This window comes from Cydia pomonella, chromosome 3, assembly GCF_033807575.1.
Source record: "Cydia pomonella isolate Wapato2018A chromosome 3, ilCydPomo1, whole genome shotgun sequence".
Lineage (NCBI taxonomy): Eukaryota > Metazoa > Arthropoda > Insecta > Lepidoptera > Tortricidae > Cydia > Cydia pomonella.
The window spans coordinates 27,322,113-27,336,972 of NC_084705.1; the positions used below are offsets into that span (position 1 = coordinate 27,322,113).

The 14,860-nt window shown below is 38.1% G+C and overlaps 1 protein-coding gene across 3 annotated transcripts in view; it reads right to left on the reverse strand.

Annotated features, from left to right (window-relative positions):
* Positions 1 to 14,860, reverse strand: part of LOC133516448 (pikachurin) — a 230,271-nt gene that overhangs the window by 71,701 nt on the left and 143,710 nt on the right. For all 3 annotated transcript variants that reach the window (XM_061849398.1, XM_061849397.1, XM_061849400.1), the window contains one exon: positions 8,283 to 8,427. In XM_061849398.1, coding sequence (XP_061705382.1) covers positions 8,283 to 8,427 — 145 coding nt within the window. The remainder of the gene's footprint in view (positions 1 to 8,282; positions 8,428 to 14,860) is intronic.

A 14,860-nucleotide genomic window follows, 5' to 3' on the forward strand; every position in this document is an offset into this window, starting at 1 on the left:
TTTTAGGGAGTGCGGATTTCGAAAATGATGACCATTTTGGAGTCCAAGATGGCGGCCATGCAATTTGTCATAAAAGTCTTCATGGATGTCGTTTTATAGGTTTTAGGGAGTGCGGATTTCGAAAATCATGGCTATTATGGAATCCAAGATGGCGGCCATGCAATTTGTCATAAAAATCGTCATGGATGTCGTTTTATACGTTTTAGGGAGTGCAGATTTTGAAAAAGATGACCATTTTGGAGTCCAAGATGGTGAACATGTACAATGTCATAAAAATCGTCATGGGTGTCGTTATATAGGTTTTAGGGAGTGTAGATTTCGAAAATCATGACTGTTTTGGAATCCAAGATGGCGGCCATGTAATTTGTCATAAAAGTCGTCATGGATGGAGTCCAAGATGGTGACCATGTACTATGTCATAAAATCGTCATGGATGTCGTTTTATAGGTTTTAGGGAATGTGTTCAAAAATGATGAACCTCAACCACGTGTATCGTAAAGAACTCGTCAAGACATTTAAAATAAGCCTAAACTTGATAGCATTATGGGAAGTCATCGATGAGTTCCATTGACAACTTCCGATTTCACCATCAGACCCTCGCCACCATGATTATCGTAAAGAACTCATCAAGCCATTTAAAATGAGCCCTAATTCGATAGCATTATTGTGAGCCATCTATGAGTTCCGCTGACATCTTCCGATAGTTCCGATTCCACCATCAGACCCTCGTCACCATATGTATCGTAAAGAACTCTTCAAGACATTTGAAATGAGCCCAAACTCGATAGCATTACTAGTAGTTATCGATAAGTTCCATCAACACCTTCCGATTCCACCATCAGACCCTCGCCACCATGTATATCGTAAAGAACTCTTCAAGACATTTAAAATGAGCCAAAACTCGATAGCATTACTAGTAGTTATCGATGAGTTCCACTGACACCTTCCGATTCCACCATCAGACCCTCGCCACCATGTGTATCGTAAAGAACTCTTCAAGACATTTAAAATGAGCCCAAACTCGATAGCATTACTAGTAGTTATCGATGAGTTCCATCAACACCTTCCGATTCCACCATCAGACCCTCGCCACCATGTATATCGTAAAGAACTCTTCAAGACATTTAAAATGAGCCAAAACTCGATAGCATTACTAGTAGTTATCGATGAGTTCCACTGACACCTTCCGATTCCACCATCAGACCCTCGCCACCATGTGTATCGTAAAAAACTCGTCAAGATATTTAAAATGAGCCCAAACTCGATAGCATTACTATTAATTATCGATGAGTTCCATCAACACCTTCCGATTCCACCATCAGACCCTCGCCACCATGTATATCGTAAAGAACTCTTCAAGACATTTAAAATGAGCCAAAACTCGATAGCATTACTAGTAGTTATCGATGAGTTCCACTGACACCTTCCGATTCCACCATCAGACCCTCGCCACCATGTGTATCGTAAAGAACTCTTCAAGACATTTAAAATGAGCCCAAACTCGATAGCATTACTAGTAGTTATCGATGAGTTCCATCAACACCTTCCGATTCCACCATCAGACCCTCGCCACCATGTATATCGTAAAGAACTCTTCAAGACATTTAAAATGAGCCAAAACTCGATAGCATTACTAGTAGTTATCGATAAGTTCCATCAACACCTTCCGATTCCACCATCAGACCCTCGCCACCATGTATATCGTAAAGAACTCTTCAAGACATTTAAAATGAGCCAAAACTCGATAGCATTACTAGTAGTTATCGATGAGTTCCACTGACACCTTCCGATTCCACCATCAGACCCTCGCCACCATGTGTATCGTAAAGAACTCTTCAAGACATTTAAAATGAGCCCAAACTCGATAGCATTACTAGTAGTTATCGATGAGTTCCATCAACACCTTCCGATTCCACCATCAGACCCTCGCCACCATGTATATCGTAAAGAACTCTTCAAGACATTTAAAATGAGCCAAAACTCGATAGCATTACTAGTAGTTATCGATGAGTTCCACTGACACCTTCCGATTCCACCATCAGACCCTCGCCACCATGTGTATCGTAAAAAAACTCGTCAAGATATTTAAAATGAGCCCAAACTCGATAGCATTACTATTAATTATCGATGAGTTCCATCAACACCTTCCGATTCCACCATCAGACCCTCGCCACCATGTATATCGTAAAGAACTCTTCAAGACATTTAAAATGAGCCAAAACTCGATAGCATTACTAGTAGTTATCGATGAGTTCCACTGACACCTTCCGATTCCACCATCAGACCCTCGCCACCATGTGTATCGTAAAGAACTCGTCTAGACCTTTAAAATGAGCCCAAACTCGATAGCATTACTAGTAGTTATCGATGAGTTCCATCGACACCTTCCGATTCCACCATCAGACCCTCGCCACTATGTGTATCATAAAGAACTCGTCAAGACATTTAAAATGAGCCCAAGCTCGATAGCATTACTAGTAGTTATCTATGAGTTCCATCGACACCTTCCGATTCCACCATCAGACCCTCTCCACCATGTGTATCGTAAAGAACTCGTCAAGACCTTTAAAATGAGCCCTAACTCGATAAAATTATTAGAAGCCATTGATGAGTTCCACTGACAAAGGAGATGTGCACAGACAGCAAACGATAAAGAAAGTGACAATAATAGGAGTAATAGGTACTAAACAAAAATATACCAAAATCAATGCAACGCCTTACCATATTAGGTAATTTGCCTTAAACCTTATCATGTGTTTTGAAATCTACGTTGTGCGCTACTTGACTTAACGTACACTTTTGTTTGAATTAGCAATATTAGGTCGGCAAATTACAAAGCCTTTGACAAATACCGACTGCCGCCGCGCCGCGCCGCGCACTCGCACGCGCACGTAGGGAAAGGAACCGCCGTGTTTCGCATCGGGCGCTACGTTAATAGACCATATGCAATTTACGTAAAAGCTAAAACAGCTTGTTCGTATTTAATCAGCGCTTGAAGCGATAACCCTTTCCCGGGTTTTTAATATCGGTAAGCGCTAACCTGAATTAATTCAAATAAAAGGATTAGTTTCTTAACCGGTAAGCCAATCAAAAGCTTACCGAAATGAAGCGGTTTTTGGAACACAGCTTTACAATAACCCGGGTTATTGAACGGGTTAGGGTAAGCGGGTCCGGTCCCTGTGTGTGCCACGGGCGGTACAAGAATTACGAACTCGTGTTAATTAAGCCCTGGCCTTCGGCTTCGGGCTTAGTTAACATTGTTCGTAAATTCTCATTTACCGTTTATACACAATATACTATAACAGCTTAGGGGTTGAAGCCAAAAAATAATCTGAGATAATTTATACTATATCAGATCGGCCAACGTGAAAATGCTATAATTATGTTCGTCGATATATATAAAGCTAAATGATTAAATTGCTTACTGTTGAATAGACGTGGAAAATATATCGGATCTCGGTTACGACACCCTTCAAATTAATTATTAAAGAACAATACCCCCGCAAATTGCTATTACTTATAACACCGCCAGAGTCTGCTGTTCTCAAAGTGTACTTCGCGTTCCCCAGGGTGCCCATCTCATCTATAAAAAGGCTTTGTTGGATGTTCATTATTTAACATTTTAAAATCCTGTCGAAAAATATATCAGCACTCTCTGATGGCTCAAAACCCGATTATGAAAGATCGTTTACGTATTACGTGTAACCCTGGACAGAAAACCGCCAAAATCGTCTAAGTACCTAACGGATAAGTACGATATGGTTTAAATGCGCCACCTATAAGTATAATTATTCGAAATTTTGCTTTTTTAACAGTCTGATTTCTGGGGTTAGTCCTTTAAAATGTTTAACATTTTATCTTACTTTGTAGTTTTACGATGGGTAATTCTAATTATATTATAGATTTGCGCCTTTATTCATAAAACTTAGCAACCTCTTGCAACCCTCTGTTAAATCTTGTGCCTTTCCAACAAAACGATTATCAACGGCTTGTTAGATTTGAATAATGCCATAAGTGCTTATAGGTACTACTACAAATGCTTGTACTGTTGCAAATCTTGTTATACAAGTAAAGTAGACAGCATAAAGAAATAGAGACCAATTGGCAAGAAAATTTGAGAACCACTGGCCGAACTGAATGCCGTCATAACCCAAAAGGCTTATATTACTCTGAAACTCGATATAAATTCGGCATTTTAGCTTAGAACAACCGATCACTTTATGTTTCCTCTGATAAATTTGATTACTTCCAAAATATCTGGAATTTTCAGTGCTTATCAAGTAGCTTAGGCGGTTATTATCATTATAGGTACCTACTGATGCCGATGAGTGAACGAGACGGATGTATGCACGTGTATAGTGATGTCCCGCGAAGGAAAATATCGTGAGGAAACCGGACTAATCCCAACAAGGCCTAGTTTACCCTCTGGGTTGGAAGGTCAGATGGCAGTCACTTTCGTAAAAACTAGTGCCTGTGTCAAATCTTGGGATTAGTTGTCAAGCTGACCCCGGGCTCCCATGAGCCGTGGCAATGCCGGGACAACGCGAGGAAGAAGAGTATAGTAGTGAAGTCCCGCTCGTACGCCGCCGCGTAATACCGCATTAGCATTCGTGGTAAAAAAACACACACACTTTGTTATGTCAAAATCAGTGCAAAGTTAGCGTCTGAACTTCTAGATAACTTTATTTTCTGACTAACGGCCCTATTCGAACTTTAAGATACGTCAAATATTAGGTCTAGATACGATATTTCACGGTAATTTCATTTGTTTTACAGTGATGTAATTTTTCGATTGTTATTTAATACCTTGTACGGTACTTATGGCGTTTTTGATTATCTGTCATTATGTCATACACGTAGATGGCGCTAGTAGCTGTCGCAAGTGGATGCGTTTAGTTTTACGAGGCCGTGCCGTACAGTTGCGATCGTGGCCCACAAATGGTGTCGCCGGAAGATCAGCGCTGACCTTCTGGTCAGCAATATAGTGAGGCGAGCCCATTTCGTGGTAAACAATGTCGATATGTTTTTTTTTTGTAATATACATACATACTCCTGTTTGTAATTTAAATTTTACCACGAAAATAAATGAATTTTGATTTATTATGATAAATGATTTATGATTTATATGGATCGGATATGTCACTGTCAAAAGTGACGTTTCTTCAGGTCACTTTTGACACTGACATATCCAATCCATATCGTATTTAGACCTAATATCTGACGTATCTTAAACTTCGAATCGGGCCGTTGGCGTCTTAGTTATTGCGATAGTATGGCCCAAAGTGAGCAGATATTAAGTTCCTAAAGGGAGGCCTGATGTAATTTCGGTACAATTTAGTTCAAATAAATGGGTTTGACAATGGACTTAAGTAAATGCAAGTTTAATGCCTGATCCGAGGTCGAAGTCAACAAACAGTCATTTCTTTTGGGACAAAGGTACTTTGTGTAATGTTCTGTCATTGCTTTATTATGATCATGATTTTCGGCCCGAATCGAACTTTAAGACATGTCAAATATTAGGTTTAAATTTTACAGCGGCTTACATTTCACTAAAACGAAAGAAATACTCCAGTGCATGCACTGCACGTAACATGCAATATCGCCACATAACCTGTCCATCACATCGGCACGGTAAATAACAAAAACTCATTAAATTATGCAAAAGCCTTAAATCCGACGTTTCCTGGCCGGAACATAAAGAATTACCTCATTGTTTTAAAACACTCGAATAACACCCGAAATGTGCTGTTGAATTTAATCGAGGTGAATGAGAAATGAGGCCGGGAAGCGAGGCTGCAGTTTTGTTTGTGCTGAAAGCTTTTAATGACCCTATTACCTGTTTGTCTGCCCGTCGTTACTACGGAAGGTGGAGGTAAGGAAATAAATCTCCATGTACCAAAAAGTGTCATCAAAAAACCTTAAATAGGTGGCGCTCAATACCTAGAATACTTGAACAAAAAAATCTAATCATAGACAGCGCACTTCACTCCGTCAATAGCGCCTAGGTTCTTAGCTACTCTAGCGCTACTCTGGAGAGATTTGGAACTATTATTTATAGCTAACAGCTGGACACTTTTGCAACAGTTCTACCATAAGAGATGTCACTCCTCTTAATTCCACACTCCATAAGTCTATAGTCGTTACGAATAGTATGGCTGGAATGATCTCATTTAGTCATTTATTAGCGTGGATTTCCAAATTATTAATTTGTTAAGTATTTGAGTATGTAATATAAAGACGCATGAACTATCTACAGCGATGATAATAAGTTGCTGGCAAAATTTTCATTTTTGGTACAAGCTTTTGTCGCTGGCTGTACTTTTCATACCACGGGCAACTACGAGATAGGGACGTAAAGTTCTCATTACCGCACTAGTACGGTAAAGTAGCACCATATGAACACTGTAATAGTACATTACGATACAAGTGCAAAAAAAAGAAATTCGAAACGAGTGGTGATAAATTTTTAAATCGACACGAGTTGCGAATTACCTATTCGCACATGTATCGTACAATGTTTTACGCAATGGGCCTTTAAATTTTCGACATAGTTAAGTAATGTGCTAATTACAGCACTAGTGCGGTAAAGTAGCATCATATGTCCTGTAAATAAATAAGTGGAAGTGTTTAGTCTTTAATATTTCTCTAGACGTTGTGTGCATTGTATGCTTGTGTGTCGATTACAGCACATGTTATTTTTTTACATTCTTATTATCATATCAATTAACCAAATCACCAGGATTTGGTTAATTGCTCGTAATTCATAGTAGAAATAACTCTAAATTTCATTTTTTTAAATAGTTTGTAAATTCCCAAACATAGGCCGCTTTATAGATTCTATAGCATTATATCTAAGTATTCTAAGTAAAAGGGGGAAACACCACTTAATAGTTTTTCACTACCTACCATTTATGGAGCTGATTGAATTTTTATTTGGCTCCAACAACACTGCCTATAAAGTACCCCGCAATAAATCGCTTACGAGCTGAAAATTCCTCAAAGGAAAACTTTACTGTATTTCATACAAAAGGACGTAACTGTATTTGCTTCTATAACTTCCCCCACCGTTCTTAGAGTCCTCATTTCGGAATATACTCGGAAGACGCTCCAAATTAGTTACTTTGTAGCTATATTATTGTATTTTTCTTGTAACTTTTGTTCTCATAAAGTGTTTGTTAGGAGAATGTACCGTATAGAATGTGGGCATAGATACATTTTTATTCTGAAACAATGTGATGACCAATGTGTTTCTCTTTTGATGCGCTTATATTAGATTTGCCCAGGTCAAGTGAATTGGCTGCGGAAAAAAAACCGGCCGAGTGCGAGTCGGACTCGCGTACCGAGGGTTCCGTAGAAATCTATAAGTAAAAGTTCACCCATCACGGCAATCGAGGCATATCAATTATTAAAGATATTTTTATTATATGATGTAACTAAAAATGTATGGTTTCGCAATTTTTCCTTTATCTGTGCTATAAGACGTTGCTTCGTACCAAATTTCAAGATTCTTAGTTCACGGGAAGTACCCTGTAGGTTTTGATTCCCTTGCGAGTGTCGAAAATTTGCGGCATAAACGGCTGTATCTTTTGATTGCGTTGGCTTAGAATTTTAATTTTTTTCACAGCTTCAAGGGACAGTAGACCTGAGTATTTGATATAAATTCCAGCTTAGTACCTCCACGTGTTCCTGAGAAAAAGGGTTTTGACAGACAGCCAGACATAGACGGACGGACGGACAACAAAGTGATCCTATAAGGGTTCCGTTTTTTCCTTTCGCGGTACGGAACCCTAAAAATGGAATACTTCCGCTTTTCGCCATTTATTGAATTACCGCCCGAATTACTTTTGACTGAAATACGTTACTGACATACACTAATAAAAACAAAAAACATTACTATTAGCAAAGTAATATTTTTTGTTTTAATTAGTATGGATTTCCGCAAAGTAACGACTGATTCTATTCATTATTTGAAATCCATGAAAGTAATCCATAAAAATGATTTTTGTCAGATGGTTAATGAAGAACTTAGACGTAGAACTGTGCGGATTCAGAGGGATTTCCTTACGCGGACACTCTGGCTGTAGAATGAGTTCCCTGCCGAGATTGACTCGAGAGCCTATAGTTTGGGGTTTTTCAAAAAAGGAGTGTTTTTAAAGGATCAGCAACTCCAGGTTGAAAGCGTCCATAGACTACGGTGACCACGTACCATTAAGTGGGCCGTTTCTTGTTAGCCACCGACGTGGTATTAAAAAAAAGTATCAATATCACTAAGTATACCTTACCTTAGACCGACCGCGCACTCGCTTGCCGTTATTCAGCCGCAGCCAAGCGTCCCAGCGATGGCGGTACACGGAGATGACGTTCCAGTGGCCGAGGCGGACTGGTTCTGGGGACCGAAGAACGCCGGCGCCGCTGCCGCAGTCGAACCTGGACGACAGCATTTACAAAACCATAAGTACATTCTATCAGGATTCTTCGTGAGCGGCAAGATGGCGGGTGGACCTCAAGAATTTTAACGAACTATGAGACATGTTGTACCTCATGAGGAGATGAGTCTTGTTACTCCTCAACCTAATCTGTGTAACTTAGTGAATCTTTAATATAGTATTAAATTAGCTATTTAAAAAAAAGTTCGTCTGCCAATCTGTCAGGATGGTGGGTGGACCGAAAGAGTAAAGTAAGTATAATAGATAGGTGGACCTATTAAATATTGCGTTATACTCAAAACTTATGTGGTTATATAATACCTTCACCTCAGTGTACCTTTAATAAAATTCTTCCCAGCACAATAATGTTTTATGGTTTTCCATGGCGTCCGTCTCGTAGTTGGCGTTTTACTCGTTTTAGTAAGTACTCATTGTTATCAGAGATAATTCGCAGATATTTTTGTGGGTACAAGACAGTGCCAATCTGCCAATACAGATCGATATTTGTATTCGTTGTAATACTAAGAATTTCTTATACAATTCAGAGATTCGCTAAAGTTCAAGTGTTATAAATTTTATGTTTTATGTGTTGTGTTATAACGCTGCTACGCGTGTCACAATATCTACGACTTTCGAACGACCTTCATAAAACTATTTCTTTGTAGGTATGTACACGAGTATAGACCAGACATAATCGATATTTATTTTTAAAAGTCGGCTGGGAATAATATTTTACAACGAGCAATTTATCAATGTCAAAGATATTTTTTAATATTTATGTTGAAGTTAATGAGGGACCCAAGCCTGGCGTTAAAATAATAGTCTTTCAAAAAGTCTATAAATCTACATTAATTTGTTGAAAAATGATGATAAATTTATATTGAATCGATTCTGACTATACATTTTAGTCAACTTTTAGTATTAACTAACATTCTAGTCAACTTTGGATCATCTAGAGGAACATAACGCGTGTACGAGTATGATGATTATGACTTAGGTACAGTCAGAGGCAGAGAGAGGTGACCCCTGCATAGACTGATTGTCACCTCTCTCTGCATTTGACTGTACATAGGTACATAATAATGGTATAAAAATTCAAGTACAAGTGTTTACTTTTTGACACAAGAAATTATCATTTTATGCAGCAAATTGGATGGCAAAAATGCAACGCGTTAGAGACGTTGTGCTTTCGCTGCATCAAGCACTAGTATAAATATAGTACCTTTATTTTGGTCGTATTAACTAATCCTGTCAGATTTATTTAGCCTAAATCCGTCAAAGCAAAGTCACCATTAGTCCACGCACAGCGCACACAAAATCCCGGCAAATCCCGACAAAATCAATCATTTAATTGCTCAAAGCCGAAATGAACTGTGATACTGCAGCGGACTAATTAAGGGGCATAGTGGTGTTATATCAGTACGTTAACGTAGTAACATTGCGGCGGCACTGGTATCTAATAATTCGAGGGTAAGCTGTATTGTGTAACCTATAGAGTATATGCCGACAAACATCCATTGACGAAGAAATCGCGACACGGAAATGGAGATGGATAGGACATACTATTCGAAGAGGGGAAACCGTGGCTCCGGGCGCCCTGTACACTCTTGGCAACGGTCCGTCCTAAGAGAGCTATGAGCGGTCGGGTTGAGCTGGAGCGAGGCCAGAAGGCGAGCTGAAGATAGGAAGGCGTGGCGCGAGCTTATGAAGGCCCTTTGCACCTCTGGAGCACTTTAGGACAACAACAACAAGCTGTATTGTAAAGATGTAAGGTCCACGGACAGTATGTTGAGAGAGTTGCAAAAAATAAAACAAAAACGACATCACTTTAGAAGGAGTTTTTAGTAGCTATAAATAAAGCGAAAGGGTGCTGTGAAAACGAGAAAAAGAAGAAACACTTAAAAGTGTGCAAACAACAAATAGTTCGTGTCATCCACGATGACGCGCAGATTTGTCAAATCTAACCTTTAATAACATGACATTAGGAGTCAAGGCACTCGTCGTCACACGATCTATAAGTAATCGTTTATGACCCACTGAAAGTCAGACAGTTACGCATGATCACGATTCAAGGTGACGTTCGGATGGTCACTGCAAGTACATTACTGTTGCTAATATACAGCCTTAAGGGGTTAGGTCTACACGTTGCTGTATTTTGTCGGCTTAATTTTTTTCCTACGGTTTACTTGTTACGCTATTCTGTTCGAGCAGCGACAGTTAGGAAAACAAACGTGCGACAGAACAAGGGTAAAATAACAATACAAAAAAATCTGAATCCGCAAATCAAAATCCCACAAACAAAACAAATGATTTACTGTAAAAGCTGGAGTATTTGATAATCCCTCGTGCACTAATTAACAGTTACAGCCAGCACGGCTTTGTTCGGATAGCTATCGATTTCGGATCAGCCTGCTGTGGCTTTACATTTTAAGGTAAAAAATATTAAAGGTAGCGTAAATGCTGTTATGGTTTTATATTAAATGTGAGTGACGTTGATCAGTTCGTAAATTAGACTTAAATCGACCGGGATATGAACTGTGATAACCTTTAAGATAGTTTTTGAGCTCCCGATATTTCGACGCAGTTACTTACATGCATCTTAGGGATTCAATCGATTCGAAGACTGAAATACGATAACGATAAGTTCTGGTTTAGATAAGTTCTCATTTAGATATCGATTTGTATGGCGTATAATTGACAGAAGCAGCTCGATTCGGGCAACCGATGTCACTTTGACGTTAGAAACATCGTAGATAGATTTTATTGGGATTACAGCGGAATCGAAATAAACGTCAATTTTGACATGTCGTTTAGTTATCGATCTTTTAAAGATCTGAAACGTGCTTAATCATTCTTCGAATCGGGCCGTTGTTCACGGGTAACTGGGGATCGCGGGTGGGTGTCAAAGTTGTGTAGACCGCGCTCGGTCTACCCTTATTCGTACGCGTCGGCTGCGTTCGCTTTCAACGTTACCACTGGTAATCAAAGGTAATCACGGTTCCTCGGTCGATTTAAGTCTATTGAAACTAACCGTGAATCATTCAAAACAGTTCGTAAGTTGTGGTTGGTACACCTGGCTCTTAGCTAAGTTATTTTTTCCTGGCAAGGAATTTTTTTCTGGTTATTCTTATCCTAGAGTTTAGACACTTTACATATGTTTATCCAATCCAGGGAAACAAGGATTATATTATATTGAAACTAACTCTAGCTATGTGGATTCGCGATTATTTTGTTGGTTCATGGTGTTTTATTTTATGACGACACGAAATGGGTACGGAATTCCACGTAACTAATGGGCTAATTCGAGTTTTTGGTTGAAGAAATATCACTTTTGACATTGACAGATCAGTATCATATCGGAATCAGATCGAATAACAAAAACTCGATTTGGCTTGTAAATCAAACAGCACTTTGCTGAAATAAAAACAGGGTCCCGTTCTTTAATCTTCTCGGAGCTTAGCTTACAGCTAATATCCCTTCGGCCAGAGCCTGCAATGAGTACTTTGATATAAAATCGATAGTTATTATCGGAACAAAGCCTGGCTCGGCAACTATTAATTAGTCTGTTGCTGGTCGGGCTTTGGATTTAACGGCTAATTTCTGGCCTTCAGATAGTTAATTAAAATATTGCTAGAAACTTTGCAAATATGTCTTGTCAACGAAAATTATAAGTATTATGTAGGTACTAAATTTTAAAAGTCACATAAACCCACCGCTAAAATGCCAGTGTCATATAATATAATCGCTTGGAGGATTTAACAATTAATTTAACATGTTGCTAATTCCTCCAAGTATAATCGGGTAACGCTCTCTTTTTAAAATGACATGCTTTAGTCCTTTGTTAACCAACAAATGAAATGATGCCTTTCACCTAAGTGGTTAACCCTACTTCTCATTTCGAATACGAGGAAAGTAAAATACATGTGTTTCTTTAAAAACATGATTAAAGATATTTTTTGTACTTGAGGGTACTTAACCAACCAATAATAACCATTAATTATTTTAATTAACGATTTAGATTAAAGTGTCGTTATTTATGGAATGGGGAGTTAAATATCAGAATGGAAATGGTATAATAAATCAATTTAAAACCAAATTTCAATTTCTTATCGTAAAACAATGAAAAAAAGTACTTGGAAAGTAAAATGCTCTAGTGCAGAAACGTATCACTTTCTGCACACTTGTTATAACAACAATGAACCTCTTTCAGAGCTTGAAAAAAATGACATGAAACTTGGCATGAATATGGCTGATATTATTTATACTAATTTTCGTTGCTAAAAATTGTTATAAATACAAAGAAAATAGTGCGAGTAGAAATTTTGTATGTAAAACTTCTGCTTCACCTCTTCGTCTCTTCGTCCTGTAGATCATCCTAAGTACCTATCGGTGGCCGGATAGAGTGGAGGTAGATCTGCGTGAGCTCGGCGTCAGTAAAAAACTGGCGCGAAGCCGGCGCAGGACCGGGTACAATGGCGTGCTGTTGTGTTGGAGGCTAAGACTCATTTTGGGTCATCACGCCAGACTCGTAAGTACTCGTAATTAGCGTAATTACTTAATCACTACGAAAACTTCTGTTCTTTCTTCTAGTAGTTCTCTCTATCTTCTAGATAGTTTATTATTCAAGTAGTAGTAGTAGTTTCTTATTGTAACTTCAATGTTAATTATTGTATGCAAATTATTGTAACATACAATGTCGGCAACTACTTTCGTGTTTAGTTAAGTAAACGTCATAATAAACTGTAATTTTAGACGTTATTAAAGTGAAAAGAAAACGAATTCATTGGGTAACTCCTTATAGATTTCTTTAAGTTCACATACCTCCGGTCGATAAAAAATCTGTAACTTATCTCCGCAATTATTTAATTATGAATAATGGTAATAACTTATTTGGCACAAATATTCATATAAGGTCACTGTGGGCAAGACCGTCTACAAGGCAAGTCCGTCAACACATTATAACTCTTGAATTAGAAAGCGTTTGCCGCTTTGGCGTCGAGTTTATAAGTCAGTTTTTCGCGCTAGTTCCCTCACTCTAAAACAGATGGCGCTGTGACAACGAACTTCAGAGCAATCCGCGTAAACAAGTCATTACGTGTATGGAACTCAAAGTGATAGTGCGACAGTCTTTGCAAATAAAATTGTTAAAAATAGTTTGTGACAAGATTTTGCACGAGAACTCGACTACGTAAGTAATATAAGACCCGGCAATCTTTATTATGTGTTTAAATTATAAGATATTGGCTTAGTTTTGTAATTATACGTTCCATCATTCATCACATTAAAATTTTGCTAAGTTGGAAAGTCCGTCTACTATGCACAAGGCAAGTCCGTCATATGCCGGACTTTCCTTGAATCAGAGGTTACCAACTGTTAAATGGCTTCAATATTATTTATTACGATTTTATAAGGTTACTACAGATACGCATCTTTACGACATTGCGCATGATGTTTGTGTTTTGTATTTATTAACAATTTTAATCTCGAAACTAGTAAAGAAATGTGTTCTTTATCCTCAGCACTATGTAACCGAAAATACAAATAAGAAAATACCTATTAAGTAAATAAATGAATAAATATTGGCCGCAAGCTAATCATAGCTTAGCTTTTACTATTGATGCTAGGCGACGACATATAGAAACTCATATAGATAAATATATAAAAAACAAACATGACTGAAGGAACAAATATCTGTGTAGGTTATACAAGCAAATGCCCCTACCGGTATTCGAACCCATGACCATCGCCTTCATATGTTATATTATTATACCTATGACACATATTATTACCCTTTTTACTCCTCTTGAATTTTAGAATACGGTTGTACAGTCATATTTTCTTGATAGTTTTGAAGATTAAAATCACTGCAGCCATATGAGTCCATACGTATTTTTTATTTCGGAACATTTATTGTATTTATCGTGATTTAGGCGATTTGCCTACACCGTGATACAAGGTTACGCGCCACGCCAACGCTGTACCGCGTGTGCCACGCCGCTATGTGACGTGGGTTCTTCGCCTTACTTATCCTGAAAATTTACGTATGTAGGGTACCTACTTGTGTTATGGAGTTTGATTTGCCAATCACTATTTGATTTAAACTTGCTACTACTATGAGCTTATTTATGTAACCCTCTTTGATCTCCGTAAATTTAAAACAACGAGTAAATTTAAAATGACTATTGGTATTTTATTTGAGAAGAAAAAAAATAAGTACGTATAATTATTTTCCAAAAAAGGTTTACCACCCCATTTACGTAGTATATGACTTACCTTTTAATAAGAAAAATTGTGTTTATTTCGAATCTAAACCCTATATTAACAAGTTTAGAGTACACTTTTCATTGTCTGGTTTCATTCTTTGTAAGGATTCTAATACGAACACATAAGCACCCATAGTATGGCTGATAACGTTACTAGACGGACTTACCTTA